General features: G+C 43.8%; 2 protein-coding genes across 7 annotated transcripts in view; one reads left to right on the top strand and one right to left on the bottom strand.

Moving 5' to 3' along the window:
* The window catches only part of EVI2A (ecotropic viral integration site 2A), a 28,011-nt gene extending 19,453 nt beyond the window's left edge, over positions 1-8,558 (bottom strand). The window contains exon 1 of the mRNA XM_086954824.1: positions 8,017-8,558. The gene's annotated coding sequence lies outside the window, so the exon portion shown is untranslated. The remainder of the gene's footprint in view (positions 1-8,016) is intronic.
* Positions 1-18,914, top strand: part of NF1 (neurofibromin 1) — a 2,008,692-nt gene that overhangs the window by 1,458,281 nt on the left and 531,497 nt on the right. For all 6 annotated transcript variants that reach the window (XM_086954827.1, XM_086954826.1, XM_086954830.1 and 3 more), the window contains 2 exons: positions 13,378-13,810; positions 18,455-18,795. In XM_086954827.1, the coding sequence (XP_086810953.1) occupies positions 13,378-13,810; positions 18,455-18,795 (774 nt within the window). The remainder of the gene's footprint in view (positions 1-13,377; positions 13,811-18,454; positions 18,796-18,914) is intronic.

Here is an 18,914-nt window from a genome sequence, read left to right on the forward strand (position 1 = left end):
ACCGGTGGCGCCGATGCCCCACAATGGGTCCAGTGGTGGATTCGGACCAGTGCCGGTCCTGCCACTGCAAACATAACTGCCGCCAACTCCCGCAATGAGACTCCCAACTCCCAAGACAAGACTCCCAGCGCCAGCCCCATTCTTAGCCCCAGTGACCTGGAGCCTGGTTGGCGCCTACCGACGCCGACAGCACCCTTTGGTCCTATGTCGGTTCCTCAGCATTATTTTGAAGGGATACGAATGGAGAGTGTTTGGGAGGGGTCGATGGACCCTTTACAAGACCAGCCACAGCATGAAATGAACTGGTAGGAGGAAGTGGGTGCAGCCAGTGCACTGGATACCTCTCCAGATTCAAAAGCCTGCTTTCTTCCCCTACCGAGAATACGCAGAAAGGAGCTTCATAATCTATGGTGGTAAGAAGGGCAGCAGAGGTCCTGGACCTTCAGTGGAAGTCAAGACTATTCTTGACAGAGGTCCTGCATCTGGGTGTCTCTTCCTTGTGACCCCTCCTGCCTTTCAACAAGGGCTTGACTGATGTCCTTCTAGGAACCTGGTCCAAGTCCAGCACAGGGGCTTCTGTGAATAGGACAATTGCCCGTGCCCATCCCCCTGCACCGGGCTACCCAGAATTCTTCACCAGCCTCCCTACCACCGAGAGCTTGGCTGTCAAAACATCTTCCTCACTAGGAACATTCTCTTCGGGACCTACGGACAGGTAATCAAAGAGGCTGGAGAGTTGAGGCAGAAAATGCTTTTTTCTTCCCCCAGCCTTGCATTGCGATCGGTGAACACTGCATGCTTATCGGCCGTAATGTCCACTATTTGTCAAAAATGGTTGCGCAATTGCTGCCTGAGGTCCCGGGGGAAGCCCGGGCCATTCTCTCCTAAACTGTATCAGAGTGGAGAGATGCAGCAAAATTCTCCATTCGTTGTGGGCTTGACCCCACCAGCTCGCTGGGTAAAGCGAAGGCATAGATGGTGGCTGTTCAACGCTATGCCTGGCTGAGAAGTTCTGGCTTTTATGGGGATGTTCAGGCTTCCCTTATGGACATGCCCTGTCATGGATCCCGTCTCTTAGGAGACCAGGCACGCATGGCCCTGGCGCACTTAAAGGACTCGCAGGCTACGGACAAGTCCTTGGGCCTCTCAGTGACCTCCCATTCCACATCTGGCTTTTCGCCCCTTTCGTGGCCACAGAGGGGATTTGAGCCATGCCAGTCATATCCCAGCCACAAGACTGCGCAAATTCAGCAATCTCTATATGGCCATGGACACGGCTCCTTTCATCCCTGCGGGTCGGGCTGCCAGTTCCCCCTTCAGTCTCCAAACCTTCCTAGTACGGCCTTTCAAGATTATGGGCGGCCAGTTGGTGGCAGGATCAGCCATCACCTCCACCACTGACAGGTGGGTTCTTCAGATAGTCTGAAAGGACTACTCCCTCCCCTTCAAGCCTACCCATCCCTCCATGCCTCCAACCTACGACTGTGTGACGGATGACCACCTAAACTTGCTTCAGAAGAAAGCCAGGACTCTCTTGGCCAAGGGAGCCATAGAGACTGTTCAGGAGCCAGAAGTAGGCTGTGGTTGCTATTCCCGCTACTTTCTAGTCCCGAAAAAGGGCAAGGGCCTTCGTCTTATTGTAGATCTGTGAGCCCTCAACTACTTTTTCAAAAAGGGAAAGTTCAAAATGCTCACTCTGGCTCAGGTTCTGTCTGCCCTAAACCCTGGAGACTGGATGGTAGAGTTGGACTTACAGGACACCTATTTTCACATTCCCATCATGCCTGCCCATCGGAGTTCCATGCGGTTCAAGGTAGGCCACAAGCTCTTTCAGTTCAGTGCTCCCCTTTGACTTTAGCATCTGCCCTCTGGTGTTCACCTAGGTGATGGAGGTGGTCCCAACTCGCCTGCGCAGATCAGGGGTGCCAGTCTTCCCTTGTCTCGACGCTTGACTGTTAAAGGTGAACTCGCCCAAGACTGTCCTTTCCCACCTTCATACAACGGCAAACCTTCTGCTTTCACTGGGGTTCACTATCAACCTGCCAAAGTCACACCGGAATCCCTCTCGGGTGCTCCCTTTCATTGTGGCTTTTCTGGACACAGTGCAGTGTCCAGCCTATCCTCCAGAGTGGCGAGTGAAGGATAATCAGGCCATGATATCGATGTTTCAGCCTCTATCCTGGATTTCGGTGAGACTGACTCTGATGTTGCTGGGCCTCATGGCATCCTCCACCGCTAGTGACACATGCCAAATGGCAAATGCAGGCTCTGCAATGAGACCTGAAGTTCCAGTATGCGCAATGTCTGGGGATTCTCTCAACCTAGTCCAAATCTCGGAGAGAACTACACACGACCTGCAGTGGTGGCTGACCAACCATGATTGAGTCAGAGGCTGACCCCTCCAATCCCCAACCAGATCACACATTAGTGACAGGTGCATCATTCCTGGGATGGAACGGCCATCTGGGAGAGGTAGAGATAGAAGACTCTGGTCTCCGGCGGAATCCGGACTTGACAGCAACTTGCTGGAGCTCCAAAGTATTTGCTTGACATTTAAAGCTTTTCTTCCTTCCATCATGGGAAAACTGGTTCAGGTGTTCACGGACAACACCAGCACCTTGTGATACTGCAACAAGCCGGGCGGGTGGGGTCGTGGACCCTTTGTCAAGAGGCCCTGCATCACTGGACTTCACTGGAATAGCAGGGCATATCCCTAGTAGTTCAACACCTGGCAGGTTCTCTGAATGCCAGAGCGGACAAACTCAGCTGTCGATGCCTATTGGATCACAAATGGCGTCTTCATCTGACAGGGGTGCAAGGTCTCTTTCAGAAGTGGGGAGAGCCTTGGTTAGATCTGTTTGCCTCTGCTGAGAACACGCAATGTCAGCAGTTTTGTGCGCTGGAGTTCCAAAGGCTTCAGTCGATCAGTCAGGCTTTTCATCTTGAGTGGAGCCTAGGCGTCCTGTACACCTTTCTGCCAATACCACTCCTGTCCAAAGTGCTCAAGAAGATCAGGAGCGACCAGGCCCAAGTCATTCTTGTGGCTCTGGACTGGGCATGGTATCCAAAACTTCTCGAACTGCGCATCGATCCTCCGATCAGGTTGACCCTTCAGGAGGATCTTCTGTCACAGCACCAGGGGAGGGTCCTTCATACAAACCTGTCAACTCTGACTTTTTGAATGGAGATTGAGTGGCGGAAGTTGATAGCATCTGACCTTCCTCCCAAAGTCTGCAATGTTATTTTGGCAGCCAGGCATCTCTCTACCAAGACCATGTTCGCCTGTCGGTGGCAAAAATGTGTTAAATATTGTACGGAAAGGTCTATTGATCTTTCTGCTTCCCTCGCTCAAGTCCTTCTCTTTATTTTGACCCTTGCCCAACAGGGCTTTGCTCTGGGCACTCTTGAAGGGCTTCTGTCAGCCCTGTCTCCCTTCCTGCTGTTGCCAGATCAACCTGCTTTATTTAAATCCCTATTGTAAATAGATTTCTTAAGTGGCTTGTACACATGTTCCCACCTGCCCCATTCATCATGCCTCAATGTTACATAGATTTATTGAATTATGACCTGCAACTTTTCCTTATCCTTGAAAAAGCTCATGAAGGTATTGGCCCAAGTAAAACGCGTGTACGTGGGAGCATCTGAGAGTTGGTCAGATAAATGTAATTTGCTTGTAGAGGGTATGACGACACAGTAGGGCAAGTATTGTTTCCTTTTGACTGTCTCAATCAAAAATATAAAACAATCTGCTCCAGTCCAAAACAATCTGCCCCACTCCAGTCCAAAACAATCTGCCCCACTCCAGTCTAAAACAATCTGCCCCACTCCAGTCTAAAACAATCTGCCCCACTCCAGTCCAAAACAATCTGCCCCACTCCAGTCCAAAACAATCTGCCCCACTCCAATCCACTACAATCTGCCCCACTCCAATGCACAACAATTCACCCCACTCCAATGCACAACAATCCGCCCCACTCCACCCCACCTCACTCCAATCCACCCCACAACGCTCCAATCCACCCCACTCCACCACGCCAATCCAGTTCACCTCAATTCAATGCACCCCACTCAAACCAACTCACCCCACTGCAATCCAATATTTTTTTTGAAACGCCCTCTTAACAACAAAGATTCCATTTTGTTTCAACATGTGCTTGATAATTTGAATGTTTCATCGTGCAAACACAAGCTACTCTGCAGTGATGCGTTGCATGGATGGATTGTATTTTAACCAAGTCACTGCCAGGTATTCTGTGCTGATTGACAAGTGAGGTTGGTTCAACAGAAAGTTGCCTATATGTGTTTTCCCATAAATAATGAAAAATGCCGAAAATTAGGGTATAGAAAGCATTAGTCGGAAACCTGCCTCTTCTCTGGAGCGTATCTTCAGTTCGTGAGGCAGGAGCAGTGGCACCGAGACTTGAGGCGCTCACTGAACCTTCTGATTATTTCTGTATTTAACAGTTCGAACAGCGACCAGGGGACTCATTTCTTTTCTTGAACTAGGGACCTTGACACACTGATCTCGCCAGTGGTTCTCCTGGGGGTGGGTTAATAATCTGAGATTACGCAGCCTCATGTTACTGTAGTGCATTGAGATTTATTATTGTGATGCGCAGAGGATTATCTGTGCTCTAGACCTGATATTCAGGCTACTGATCTCATTATCGATGTATGCAACAACAACAGGTTACAGCTCACAGTTTGTGATGGCAAGCGTTGACCTGCTTCATCACGTCTATCAGATCTTTGGTTGCCCGCTTCGAGGCCCAAATGTGGTTTTGAGTGGGAGGTGGCAATAGCTTGACAACGGTGAAGGACGATAAAATAAACCTCTAGTTTTGCTTAACATTTGTATTGACTGCTTCTGTATTGAGCGTCATGAGTCATCTTTGTATTTTTAGATGGCTTTTGTGAATTTGAAAAAGCTTGTGCTACCAGACTTCCTATAACATTTACCACTTCCCTATACCGGGCTCTGCTCGAACATGAAGACCGTCGAATGCTGAGGCTAGCTATAGTAGGGAGGTAAAGGGTGTTTTATAGACCCCTAACAACCACAGCCCTCTTTAAGCTAGCTGTTTCTTATTTGAAGAGTTTATATAGGGCAGGCTAGGCTATCAGAGCACTTTACCTGAGGAATCGTAGCATTACAAGTTACAAATTATACATCCGTTACCAGAGCATAGTAGAAAATAGGCAAAACAACAATGTTACAGTAATTCAACAAAGGGAGTGGGAGGAAGGAGACAGGGCGGGGAGACTGGGAGAACAGTGCCCAATGTCCGGCTGGGTAGGTGACAGCCGAGGTAGTGAGCCAGGGCAGATCTCCTCTATAGCTGTCTAGCAGCTCCTGCGGGCACCAGCCATGTTGCTCAGGTCTCGGCGGTCAGGGAAAAACATGGTTGCAATAGTTACAGTTGCATAGTCAAACACAGAAGAAACAATTCACCAATAGAGGAATAGTGGGAATGTGGGGGATAGGTGGTAGTAACAGGGGGCTAAGAAGCAGTGCAGTTCTGGCAGATCGGCAGTGGTAGAGAAATACCTTGTGGGGGCCCAGGAAGTAAGAGTATATCTAAGATCTATATAGTCGCACGTCAAGTTTTGTTCGTTGTGAAAGAACGTGGAAAAGACAACTGCTTGCAATGGCAGAGGAAGGTTATTTATTGAGTTGAGTGTAAGGTCAAATAACAAGAAATTAGATACCTAAATTGGTGCATAGTGTGTAAGGTGAGAGAAATTAGTGGGACATTCTGGCTTTAGGAAAATTAAAAAAAGGTCCAATATGTTGCATGATGAACAATGCATAACAGATGGAGTTGTACACAAGGCCTCAGCATCTGCATTAGAACCTGTTGATTACAAGGTTGCTCAAATTGTGCTGGTTGAACCTTCACCCCATAACTATTCATCCTCCTCTGCAGCACCTTTGGCCAGCGCCATTATGAACCACTCCCAGAGCTCTGACATATTTACCTGTGACCTTAACCCCTCCCATACAAGCCTTTCCTGAAGAAGCATGGCCTCCATCCAGCGGGCCCATCAAGCTTCCGACCTATTTGTCCGAAAAAGGGACTGTTGCAAACTCCTAGAGATAGCAGCCTTCTTTCAGATCGTTGCCCTTCTCTCTGTGCACCAAAATGGTTTTCTCCCAAGCAGAGGGATGGAATGCTCCTTGATCACCATGAGAGAGGCCGTTGCAATAGCCATGGACGTGAACTGAGTTGGTGCCCTACTGCGACTAGACCTCTCATCTGCCTTTGAGTTGCCACACCACGCCATCGAGTGGTATGAGAATTCAAGGTACCATCCTTGGTTAGATCTCTTCCCATAAAGCAGAAGGATCCCATATCATATTCAAGCTTCCTTTCGCATCGCTCCTTTAATTTGTTTCTGTCACCAGCATTCAGGGGCGTAGCTTTGGGAGGGGAGGTGTTTAGAGGTGTTATACCCCCTAATAAATGTATTTTATGATAAATAGTTGGGCACAGGTGCTTTTAGTCGAGTATGGTTAGGTGTTAATCTGATATTACCCTGCGGTTTTTCACACACATACATAAACGTGCACACTCTCACTCACTCACTCACTCACTCACTCACTCACTCACTCACTCACTCACTCTCTCTCTCTCTCTCACTCTCAAACTCTCTCACTCACACTCACACAAGAATTAAAAATGTTTTGGCTATTTTACAAAATAATGTGATTTCTCTCTCTTAGTACCCCTACCACTTTGCATTCTTTTGCCTCTCAAGCCCCTCTCATGCGCCCTGCTTGTCGTATAATGTATTTTAATATTATATCCCTGCGTTATTATTGGGAAATCTGAAGCTCACCCCGCTCAATCTTACTGTTCAAGCCACGCCCCTGCCATCATTACGCCGGTTTCCATCTTAGGTCGTCTTTTCTTCAGTGCATAAATGAATTCTCCTCAACTCCTGCAACTTGTCCTCCTGTACTATGCCGACGATACAGACGACATCCTACAGCTGGACAATCCCTTAGATCAGTGTCCTGTTCACTTCCAGTGCATCCAGTGTGCTAACCATTGAACCACATGCAGCATCTTTTAACTCTACTCCTCTCAAACCCGGATCCTCAGATGTGTAACCTGGACTATCTCCGACCCAGCAACCCTCCTCTCTGCAATCTGCAGGACAGTGTGTCTACATCTGGGGTTCCCAGTTATGGTGCCGGTCGCCACAGCCTTGGTCCTTTCAAGTCTAGATTATGGCAGTGGACTGTAATCCTACTCTGCAGACTGAGCAAATCCCGAACATTACGACTCCTATACCTGCACTGCACACCGTGACCATATCACCCAACTCTTAGGGATTTACACCGGCTTCCCTTGGCAAGGCACAGCCTTTTCATGCCCGTCTTCACTCAGCAGCCAACCTTGGCACATTACTCGTGTTCTTGCAACTTACAATTCGCCCATATTTCCAAATTGACACCATTCAAGACTAAACCTCCCTCCTCCTTGGTGGTACATCACTGGAATTGATGCCAGCAAGAATAAGGATGGTAAACCCCCAGCCTTCGTTCTGGAGAGCTGAAAAGACCCTGGTGTTGCAGCTGTCGGACTCTCAGTACTTCTTCCCTGGGAGCCTTCCACAACACCAGAGCGCCCTTTCCAGCCTGACCCACAACCCCCAATGCCTGCCACGCTGTAAAGCACACCTTACCAGACCATCGCAACCGACAGGCTAGCTTCGTACCCAAGCACCCAGAGAGTGCTTGGGGTCACAGCAGTGGTATGAGTGCTGTGGAGCGACTCTGGCCGACCATTTCAGCAGTGTACCCGTCAAGGCACATTATGATTGTGAAGCCAGAGACGGTGCAAAGAATCACATCGGTGAGGCTGCTGCAGTGATGCACAACTCGGTTTGTTGAACACTGTTCCACAAGCAAAGATGTAGGTGCAGCTCTTGTAGAGAACTAGTTTTTGGATGCCTCGTTCCCTGTTGTCGGACATAAATGTGCACAATTCAGTAAAAGGCAGGACCTACCCGTTCCAGGGCCTGATGCGAACCGCTTCCAAGCGTCCAAGGTCTCAGCAGAGGAGTTTGATAGCAAAGCGTTAGTCGTCTTTCTGTACTAGAGCCTCCTGTGTCGCGTTCATACGTATGGATTCCACGGCCACATTTGATGTGTCTGCTCCGTGTTCAGCTGGCAAGAAAAAGATTTAAAAACGAACTAAGCCACAGCGATGAGCCACTTCCTTTCGGCGGGGGCACAGTTACCTCAGATGTGCACATCTTCACGGTCACATGACCAGGAAGCAGCATAGATGTCTGCTTTTTGCCCTTCTTTTTCCATGCCTCAGTGCGTGCAGTTATTCATAGTCGCTTTTCAACTTTGGTAAAGACTAAATTATTCTTCAGTGCAGCGACCAATTGTGCAACTTTGGGAAAGTTTGTTCACTGGGCAAGACTAAACTAGGTAGTAGCGTAGAAAGGTGTGTCTACTATTGCTTCATTGTGCAGCCTCCAGATATGCAGGGCAGCCTTTTTGATGAGTATGCCCCGAGTATCTTGTGCTTCGATGACTCAAACAGAAAGGGAAGTAGAGCCTTTCATGGGGTTATTTGGGTGTGTGAAGTGCAGTCAGTACATTCTGTTTCAGCTCTAGTTTATCACCTAAGGCACTCAGTTGCACACTGAGTTCGTGCTTACATTCTGCCTGATAATGACCCCCAACCCCACATGACAGCAAGATTACTATTAGAGTGGCTTCCTTTGAAATCATGCCAATCAATACACATTATTCACTTAAGGAATGGCCATATAACTATAAACAAGGGCTTCCTAAAGTTTAACGTCACTCGCCCCAGATAGTGTGTGCAGGGTCCAGCAGTACAGCTAGAGTTACCAAATGTAATGACACCAAAGGGGTATCCTGCTGCTGCAAGGAAATATACAGTCTACCCTTTCTTGACTGTCCCTTTGGTCCTAAGTTAGAAATTATGAAATGCCAGTGTTCCCACTAAGGACCTTAGCTCTTGACGTGATTATGCGGACAGCACCTCGATTGGTATGCATGAGCTTTAATCAGGGAACACCTGTCCCTCAACCATTCTCCCACTTGTGGGGTCATATTCAGCCTGCATCACTTGCCCAAGCACCTTTTTGCAAGGAGAAGGCCAAAGATAACTCATTTCTCAGCACTTCTCACTAGGGCCAATTACATGGCTGAACAGCAAGGCCGCCTGTTGTTCCAGAACCATGATATAGAGTCCCACTCCCTTTGAAGAAGTATTTGTGATCGCCATACCACATCCACATCATGTGGAGAAGTCATCCATAGGCAGGGGGCATCACAGGCAGTTTGTGGACTTCACAATGCATGTGCCACAGGCACTTTGGTATACAGTACAATCAATGTAAAAAAAATAAACAAACAAAAAACTCTATTAGTTAGAGTAGTATAAGCCTAAAAAGCATTCACAAGGTATCTATCCATTCTTCCTCCCTTAGTGGTCTGACATCACACTCACATCTTTCCATCAGTGGTCCCATCTTTCCATCAGTGGTAGGAAAAGATCTGAGGTGTTATTGATTAGTTTATACTTATGATGCACTTTGGTTTGAGGACTTCTAATGCTAGCTTTGCTTTAAGGTGGTTAACGTCTGGAACCCCATGTGATCAGGCGTTATGACCCCAGGGCTTGTTTAAGTTGCAAATATTTATATATAGAATTACAATCTGTAAAAGCAAATTTGTCTGATAAGTCTGCAAATAATTTCACATGATCACCTTTCCATATGTCTCCCACACAGAAGATATCAATCAAATCCCATAGGTGGAAACCGGGCCATGCTGGCATCTTAGGCAACCACTTACATAGCCACAGTTGTGTTTCTCAAGTCACTGCTTCTGCCCAATCAATTCTGTTTAGTGCCGCCTGCTAGCGAGAGAGTTACAATTTTGTAGCCAAGGAAAAACGTTCAGGTGGCCTGTTGACAAACTGCAAGCCCCAAAGGGGTGTCTCGTTAGGTCGCGCCCCAGTGGGAGGCTGTATCACTCCTATCTGTCATTCATTCTCTGTAATTAGAAGGGTCTCCCAATATTATGATCTAATAGCTGTGATCCCAGCCCCGCGTCGTGTATTGACAGCATTTATTTTGATGCACTGTGGGACTACACCTTTCCGCATGACGGAGCACACCACTTCTGTGATCTTCATCAAAACTGCTCTGAGATTTTGAAACAGCTGTTCTGTATTATGTGCAGAGTTCTTGGAAGAACAACCATTTTGAAAATGAGCATACACCCCATTATCGAGTTTGGCGTTTTCCTCATGCTCTCAGATCGCATTCCCCGAGAGTGAGAGGGGGGAAACCTGTATGAGTCTCAAGTGAGTGATTGTAACTCCAAGATAATCAAATTTTATGTGCTTTATCGCATAACAGTCTGCAGTCAGTTATCCTGCTTCCTAATGTGTGAGGAAAAAGTGAGGATTTATTCCAGTGAAATTTTGGGCCAGCATATTACCCGAATATGCCTAACTTTGCATCAGTCCTATAAAGGTCCACAGTGAATTATATGATCATCTGTATATAGGGACACTTTATCCTTTAGTAACCCTTCCCAGCTCTACCCCTGGTTTATCGAGTCTCTGTGGATGCACTCTGCCAGAGGCTCAATGGCAAAGGCAAGCAGGAGAGGGGAGCAGTCATACTGATACCTGGCGGGTTCCCCTTCCACTTGGAGATGAGGGAATATGCGCCATTACCCCAACTTTAGGTTTTAGGTCAGTGTGTGGGTATTCCCAGTCCATTCTGTCTGAGGCTTTTTCGATATTGATTGAGTAGAGCCTACAACCAGCGCAGGTGAGTGTACTTTGGGCCTGATATTGTTCCTGGTAGCTATGCCAGTCATAACCGTTTTGCTGTGGCTAGACGAGTGACCTAATAACCTTTACTACTTTGTTACTGGTACTGTCACTAAAACCTTGGGTTTTGTGTTAATCTGGGAGATTAGTGGGTAAGAGGCACACTGATTTGGTGTGTTCCCGTGCTAGCTGTTACTGTGATAGTTGCAGTTTGCAAGCCCTCAGAAAGGGGTCTAGCTGCCTAAGCATGCTGCAGCATATTCCAAAGGTATGGGGCAGTAACTCCTGCTAGTTGCCAAAATAATTCAGCAGGGAGGCCATTTGTGCCAGGGGTTTCTCTGACTCCATTACTTCAAGGGACCCAGAGAATTCCTCAACAGGGAATTCAGTCCCCAGCAACTCTCTCATGTCCAACAAAAATTGCACATCAGAGAGTGAGAGAAAGAAATGATCAAGTCTAGAGACAGAGCAATGTTCTGTAGAAAAGAATGTAAAGTTCTTAGCCATGCATGACACCCTCTCCTGGCAACTCATAGTCCCAAATCTTTAATTCCGTGGCAAAAAAGCAAAGCCCTATGTTTCAAACAGGTTCAGGTAATATGCGTAATTTCAGAGATGTAATGGTTCTCATGTGTCCGCCTATCTGGGTGGGGGCAGATGGTGAGTGTCATTTTCGTGATCAGTAGGTGTAATGACGTCATTACTAATGGTGGGGGTGTTCATTAACATTGATCAGCGCACATGCATATCCTTGAAGGGTCTTTAGTATCATGATGTATCATTGATTAGAAAAAGGAATGATTGCTGAAAGAGCATGGCTCCACTCTCTATTGAACCCATCAAGGAAGACTCTCAAATAGCTATATGTTGCTAGGAAATTCCATCCTTGCGTATGTTGACTCCTCAATATTAACGGTAGCTATAGTAGAACTGACTCATACTATTGTGCATCTTACTGTGTATTAGAAGAAGCTTCCAGTCAGTGAACCTAAACACGTTTCCATCACCACTTTCTTCTCCTGAAGAAATTACCAATACACGTTCAAATGCATGCCAGCATCCACTTTTTGAACCTACCCACAAACCTTTCATTTGAAATGACCAAAACATTTGTAAACACTCGGGAGGATTAGGCGCTGTGCGTAGGTGCCTAGTCGATTGATATACATTCAACAGCATGAAGGAAAACCCAGCACAAGCAGTGCAGTGTTTGCTGTTATGTGGCCCAGACCCTCTCCCACCAAGCATCGGGGTGGACATACTTTTATGTGCTAAATGCAGTGCTTTAAATGGGCTGGTACTATCGGGTATGAAGTAGCGGCGTTTTTTATTTTGAGAAGGAGCGTACCGGCAGTTCTCAAGAGAAATGCTATACTGTACATTTTAGAGTACCGTCACTTCTCAGAAACAACCAGGTACTCTGCTACAGAGTACCTGCACTTCTCTTTTTCCATTTCAAGTACTGGCTTAATGATAGCCATCAAACCTTAATGAGTGTTGGGCTGAGTGTCTGAGGTTCGGGCATTGTTTTTTTTTTTTTAACATCTTTTTATTAAACATCTGTCAGTTACAGTATACAGCTTTACATTAAAAATCAACTGAAGCCATACATACAGTCACCATTACATCAGATTCCAAATTTTGTTACGGTAATCAGGATGGATCTCCGCTCTCCCTCCCCACAATTCTAGGGTGGCTGTTTTCACCCTTAGCTGCCAATCTACCCTCCCTCCCTCTTCAGGAATTGTTGATGTCTCCATCTTAAACTCCAGTAGCGATTCAGCATGTTTATTGTGTATTGTGGTTACCCCTTTTAATGGGCGGTTGATTTTCTCCACTAATATGGTCTGATTCTGGCTGTTGGGGCTGGGCTGCCACATTTGGCAGGGGTTCTCTTTTTTACTTTTCTTTGTTTGCTGGATCAGTTTTCACTGTTTGTCACCTTTTTTTATGTGAGTTTTTTTTAAAGGGATTGCCCCATATATTTCCTCCTCCTTTCATCATTCTCCAATGGGGCCTGAATTTGTTTCTCATCTTTTTAATGCGGTCGCACATGTTACGTGAGCATGATACGGGGTTTTTTAGTTCATCATCAATTCGCCTTTATCTTCCCAGACAAGTTGGTGCTTTAAACGTGGACATCCATTCTGCCTCAGATGATTTTCCCATTTCTTGTCGGCTCATCCATTACGCTGCGGACATTCATTCATTCTCTGTCTTCCAAGGAAGACTTAGACTTAGGTCAGGCTCTGATAGTTTATATTGACAAAATTAGGTATCATTAAATTGCGAATAATCTTCGTAGTGGTCAAGGATCAGACATCAAACCATCTGCTGCTGCTTTATATCTTGTTGAGTTTTAGCTTGCATCCTGTTAACTGGGGCAGTATTACCTAACATTCAATTCTGAAAATTGTCAGTAAATAAAATGTCAATGTTTTTTTAATTTGCTTTGAAAAAATATTTTAGGTATCACTATCCCTTTAAAATGAATCTTATAACACCCTCATATGTTAATTGTTTTCTCCTTCTTTAGGTTCAAGACGGGTCAGATCAATGGAGACCTGCTCATCTATCATGTGCTTTTGACTTTGAAGCCATACTATGCGAAGCCATATGAGATTGTGGTGGACCTCACCCATGCGGGGCCTAGTAATCGTTTTAAAACAGACTTCCTTTCAAAATGGTTCGTGGTTTTCCCCGGCTTCGCTTATGAAAATGTCACAGCAGTCTACATCTACAATTGTAACTCTTGGGTTAGAGAATATACCAAATACCACGAGAGACTCCTAACAGGCCTCAAAGGAAGCAAAAGGCTGATTTTCATCGACCCATCTGGAAAATTGGCTGAGCACATTGAACACGATCAGCAGAAATTACCAGCAGCCACTTTGGCTTTGGAAGAGGATTTGAAAGTGTTCAGCAATGCCCTAAAGCTCGCTCACAAAGACACCAAAGTTTCAATTAAAGTAAGTCTTATTGTTTCTTCAGTTGAAGTATATTGAGATGGGAATATGTTCACTGTATCAGATATCCTAATGCAAGTTTTTTTCTACCTGATTAAATACATTAACATGCTTCCACACTAAGATAAATCCTGTTTGCTAGAGTTAATACCAAATGAGTTTCAGTTAACACATTCCCGCTTAATAATTTCATCTCTGTAAGCTGGAGGACTGATTCAGGTGAGGCTTCTCCATTCTTGCTCTAACTGCATTCAGAAGCAGGGCTAGGCCCGGCTATCCTACCTGAAGACCAGGACCCAGAATAGAGAAATAATTAAGTTGTATCTAATTTACGCATTTTAGATTGGAACAAGCCAACAGCGAAAGGAACCTTTAGTACTCCTACCATATCTGTCGCATCTACGTTTCTCATGTGGATTGATCTGCAATATCTATCACCCCAAATGCAAGCTACAGTATCTCCCTTGTAGCCGTTTCAGCATTCTTTTATGGTAGAGAATATCGTAGTGAGGTTGCTGGTAGTTGCTCAGAGGGTCAATTTGTTTAAGGCTTTTATTTTAGCCTAACATGTCCTCGTAATATTATTGACAATTACAATATATGGTGTGAACTGAATAGTCCCCTGCAAGGATTGCATGTACTTCTAGACTTGTATATTTAGAGAAGACGATGAGGTTGGAAAGAAATTAGTTTACCTGATTTTGTTTAAATCCGAGTGAGGTAAATCAGTTCGTGAAGTGCCCTTTTAAGAGCTTTTGTAGCCGAATATGTTGAGGAATGTAGTCCAAACTATTTTCAAAATAGTTTGAACTACCAATTAACTTGTGCACCTGTTTGTTATTGGTGTGTGTTATTTCTTACCTTCTGCTACCTTCAAGTGATCATGGTTTTCTAAAAGGTTGTATATTTCTCTACCCCTAGTTCGTTCCTCGCCCATTTGTCCATCCTTTCCCTCATCCAAAAATAATCCAGTTTAATATATATATATATATATATATATATATATATATATATATATATATATATATATATATATATATATATATATATTACCCAAGACGTCTCCTCCAGCAGAAAGAAACAGGCAGCACACGAGGCTTGTGGAGCATCCACCTTTTATTTTCTCATCAGACCATGGGCATGACGCGTTTCGGGGGTTTTTCCTTCTTCAAATGCCCCCCTGGTCTAGTTGTGTCTCTCTTGCTTGCAGTTCCAGAGTAAAGTTCAGTTGTCCGTCCCACCTTCTAAAGTAGTGTGGGTTGCCTGACAAACACGGCATGGAGTCGCCTCTGCCTTGGGTAGTAAACTGCATTTCCCAGCATGCAGCATTCTATGCATGCCGGCGGCGATACCAATTACCGGCTCAATTTCTTTGTTGGGTCAGCAGCCGGTGTGCCATGTCGTCTGGCAGGAGCTGTGGCTATTGTGGGTTCAGGTGATGACTTCCACACTCCTCTCCCCCTTCCTCGCACTTCAGACTGTCCTGGACAAGGAAACGCCAATGAAGTAGGGGCGTGGCTCCATGCAGGTATGGACTGTATTCACAGCATTATCCAGTGCAGGCTTGATACGGGGTAGTCCGAGGGTCTACCTTTTTGCAACCCCCATTAGACACTTGCGGGAGGTGCACGCCTTGCGTGTGGTTCATCACGAGTGCCAAGCGCTTGCAACACGCTAAATGTTACCCAAGACGTCTCCTCCAGCAGAAAGAAACAGGCAGCACACGAGGCATATATATATATATATATATATATATATATATATATATAAACAAAAATAGGAAAAAAAATGACACCAGCCCACTCCCTTCCAACATTTCAGAACCTATAAATAGCTGTTAAGGGGATCTTATAAAACGATACTCTAAAAGGTATGTTTTACATATTTCTAGGAAGGAGTTTAGCTGACAAATAAACATCAGTATTAAACATATTTTACGAGTGCTTCATCTACGTACTAAAAGCCTGTGTGCATGATAATCCTTGAACAAAATCAGGTTGGTTCCCATTTGCTTGAATGCAATTACTATAGGGTAGAGACTTCTGCAAGTGTATCCGTTGAGTAGACTGATTTAAAGTACATTCCTTAACAGCCCGTAAAGCCCAACACTTTAATTCAGTGTGTATAAAACTGTTTGAAGATGACTTTTACATTAATGATACAACATTTGATCGAAGTAAATCATAAATATTGCCTCTTTTATTTTGCAATCTGCTGATTTTTTGCCTATAAAACTCGGTATACCACCAATTCTACATTCTATTATCCAGAACCAAAACTCTTAAGTTAATTGTTGAGACTGTGGTGTATCATGTGTACCATTTCACGTTTAATGTCTGCTTGTATGGTGCTAGTTAAGAGGGTTCCACCAGGAGAAACTATTGTTATTCACAATTCTACTTGGTTTTCGGAGTTCCTTAAGTGTTTTTTAACTTCGATCAGTAAGTGCACAAGGCTCTGACAAACCAAGTTTTCCACATGTGAGTAACAAGGACCCCCTGTAATTTCTAGGACAGGGTAATTAGCAATAGAAAAATATAATTCCTAGGACCAAATATGAGATTACAATATACCAGATGACATACAGAAAATGAGTTCAAAAAACAAAATCATGTATAAAAAAACGTATTTTTAATCATGGAATTACCAATAGTTGAAAACAAAGAGAACAGAACAATAACTGTAAATGATCCTTATGACATTACTTTATCGCATTAAATTACTTTAAAATCACGGAACAATAAGTGGCAAATGTATTAGTCTTCGATGCGCGTTTCGGCGCTGAAAGCGCCTTAGTCAGGAATAGCTACAGAAAGACCTAAAAAGTGATTAAAAATACATTTAGAACTAATTCTCGTAATACAACAAGCTTACATGTATTTAAAATATAAGACAACTATGTTGCAATCTGCCATAAAGAAAGACTTCTAATAATCATGCTTATAACACTAATACAATAAGCATCTATTACATTCAAATAACAGAATTAGATTAAACAAATGCTTTTAATTTTATATAAGCAAGAAGTATGAAAAAGAAGAGAGAGGGTGAAAGTACAGAAGATAGAACAAAAAAATCCCAATTTTATGTCCCTCTAGTGTTTCATGTTTATCTATTTGATTTGACTAAAACTATGATGGTTGGCCTACTTGTCAAATGCACTGTGCGGTATTTTTACTACTTTTATTTAACTGTGGCCCCAAGGTGTAGGCAAATTTCTCGTACTGCAATTAGAGCATGTAGGATTTATATATTTTATTTAATTTGAAATGCTTAGAGGTCAAGTAACCTATTTTATTATAAGGTTGGTGTCCAAATAGGTGAGTGGAGGGAAGAAAACTCCTCAGTCTGAATTTAGTTATGATCTAAAAGACAACAAATGCAACAAACTACGTTTGTTGTGTACACTCATATTATATGACATACTGTTCTGGGGATAATCTGATGCTAAATTAAAAAAACCTCTGTTAAGGATAAAACTGTAATTGTATATTCTAGCTAATCGCGATTTGATGTTATTGTATTCGGAATTAATATTTATATTTTGAAAACAGTCACGATATTGCTCAATGAAAATACATAGCTGGTTTATGCAGCTGTGTATATATATATATATATATATGCATATAGGCACATATCTATTAAGATGGTGTCAGGCATAATATTTTAGCTTTATGTGTAGTTGTTTATTTGCAGTGCGGTTAGTGATTCTTTACACTTCATGTATGCGGATAATCATTTAAGAAAAACCTATCATTCTCAATCTCTCAATAGGAATATGATTATAATGATCTTGGACGTTTTATAAAACTAACAATAATTATCAAATCATCATCTCTATTTTCTTATTAAACAGAATATTGCTATGGAACATGCATAAACTCCATAAGAATAAAGACCTATACTTCACGATACAACTATCAAAATAACCTCTTACCTATTAAACTTAAATGACGATTTTAAATAAGTAACAGATAAACCTTGGCAGCCGATAATGTCAATAAATGTAGGCTGATCGTGACACAGAAAAAATGATGGACCTCGTACCGATACAAATTTCAAAAACCTGATCAGAAAAGGGTTAAATTAAAAACAAAACAAAAGCTCAATAAGATAGCTAGGAATCATTTTCTCCTAAAAGTTTACAAGGTCATCGTCCTAGGGTCTACATACCTTTTAAGCGTACTTGAGAGCTTGGCGTGCTAGCGAGGTCCAACCAAGTTTTCGACCCATTTGCCTTGAGAAATGCCAGTGTGAACGTAGTAAGTGTCCTGATTAAGTCTTAAGCAGAATGGACAAAGAAAGGTAATTCCCTCCAATGTTAAGCCACACCCTACCTGACATACTCTGGCTTCGTCTATATGAGCTTGCATGGCTTGGGGTGGAGAAAGGAGACCTGGGTATTACACATAATAATCACATGAAGCCTTAGCGAGAAACTCCTATTTGTGACTTGAAAAGTGAGAAATTGCACGGTATTGCGGAATTGGTTTGACCTATGCCATATGTTGTAATTTCCTTTAAAAGATAGTTTTGCTAATATTGATACAAAGTTGATTTGTTTTATCATCGTTGCAGGAACTCTGCAGTATGAATGTGTTTTTGTACACATTTAATACTAAAATTGCTTATCTTTTTTCTCTTCAGGTGGGTTCAACAGCAGTTCAAGTTACATCAGCAGAGCGAACAAGGGTCTTGGGACAATCTGTGTTTCTCAATGATATTTATTATGCTTCTGAGATTGAAGAGATCTGTCTTGTGGACGAGAATCAGTTTACCCTAACCATCGCCAACCAGGGAACACCTCTGACTTTTATGCATCAGGAGTGTGAAGCCATTGTGCAATCTATCATTCATATACGGACTAGATGGGAGCTCTCGCAGCCCGATTCTATTCCACAACACACAAAAATTCGCCCAAAGGATGTCCCTGGAACACTTCTAAACATTGCATTGTTAAATTTGGGAAGCTCCGACCCCAGTTTACGGTAGAGCGCTGCTCACACTAATTTACAATATCTTCTACTTGATTTTTAAAAAATCTTTTCTTAAATTATTTATCATTAAGTCAGTAAGCCTACTTATGTATTTGATGTGCTGGGTGCCA

Source organism: Lissotriton vulgaris, chromosome 2_1 (genome assembly GCF_964263255.1).
Source record: "Lissotriton vulgaris chromosome 2_1, aLisVul1.2, whole genome shotgun sequence".
Lineage (NCBI taxonomy): Eukaryota > Metazoa > Chordata > Amphibia > Caudata > Salamandridae > Lissotriton > Lissotriton vulgaris.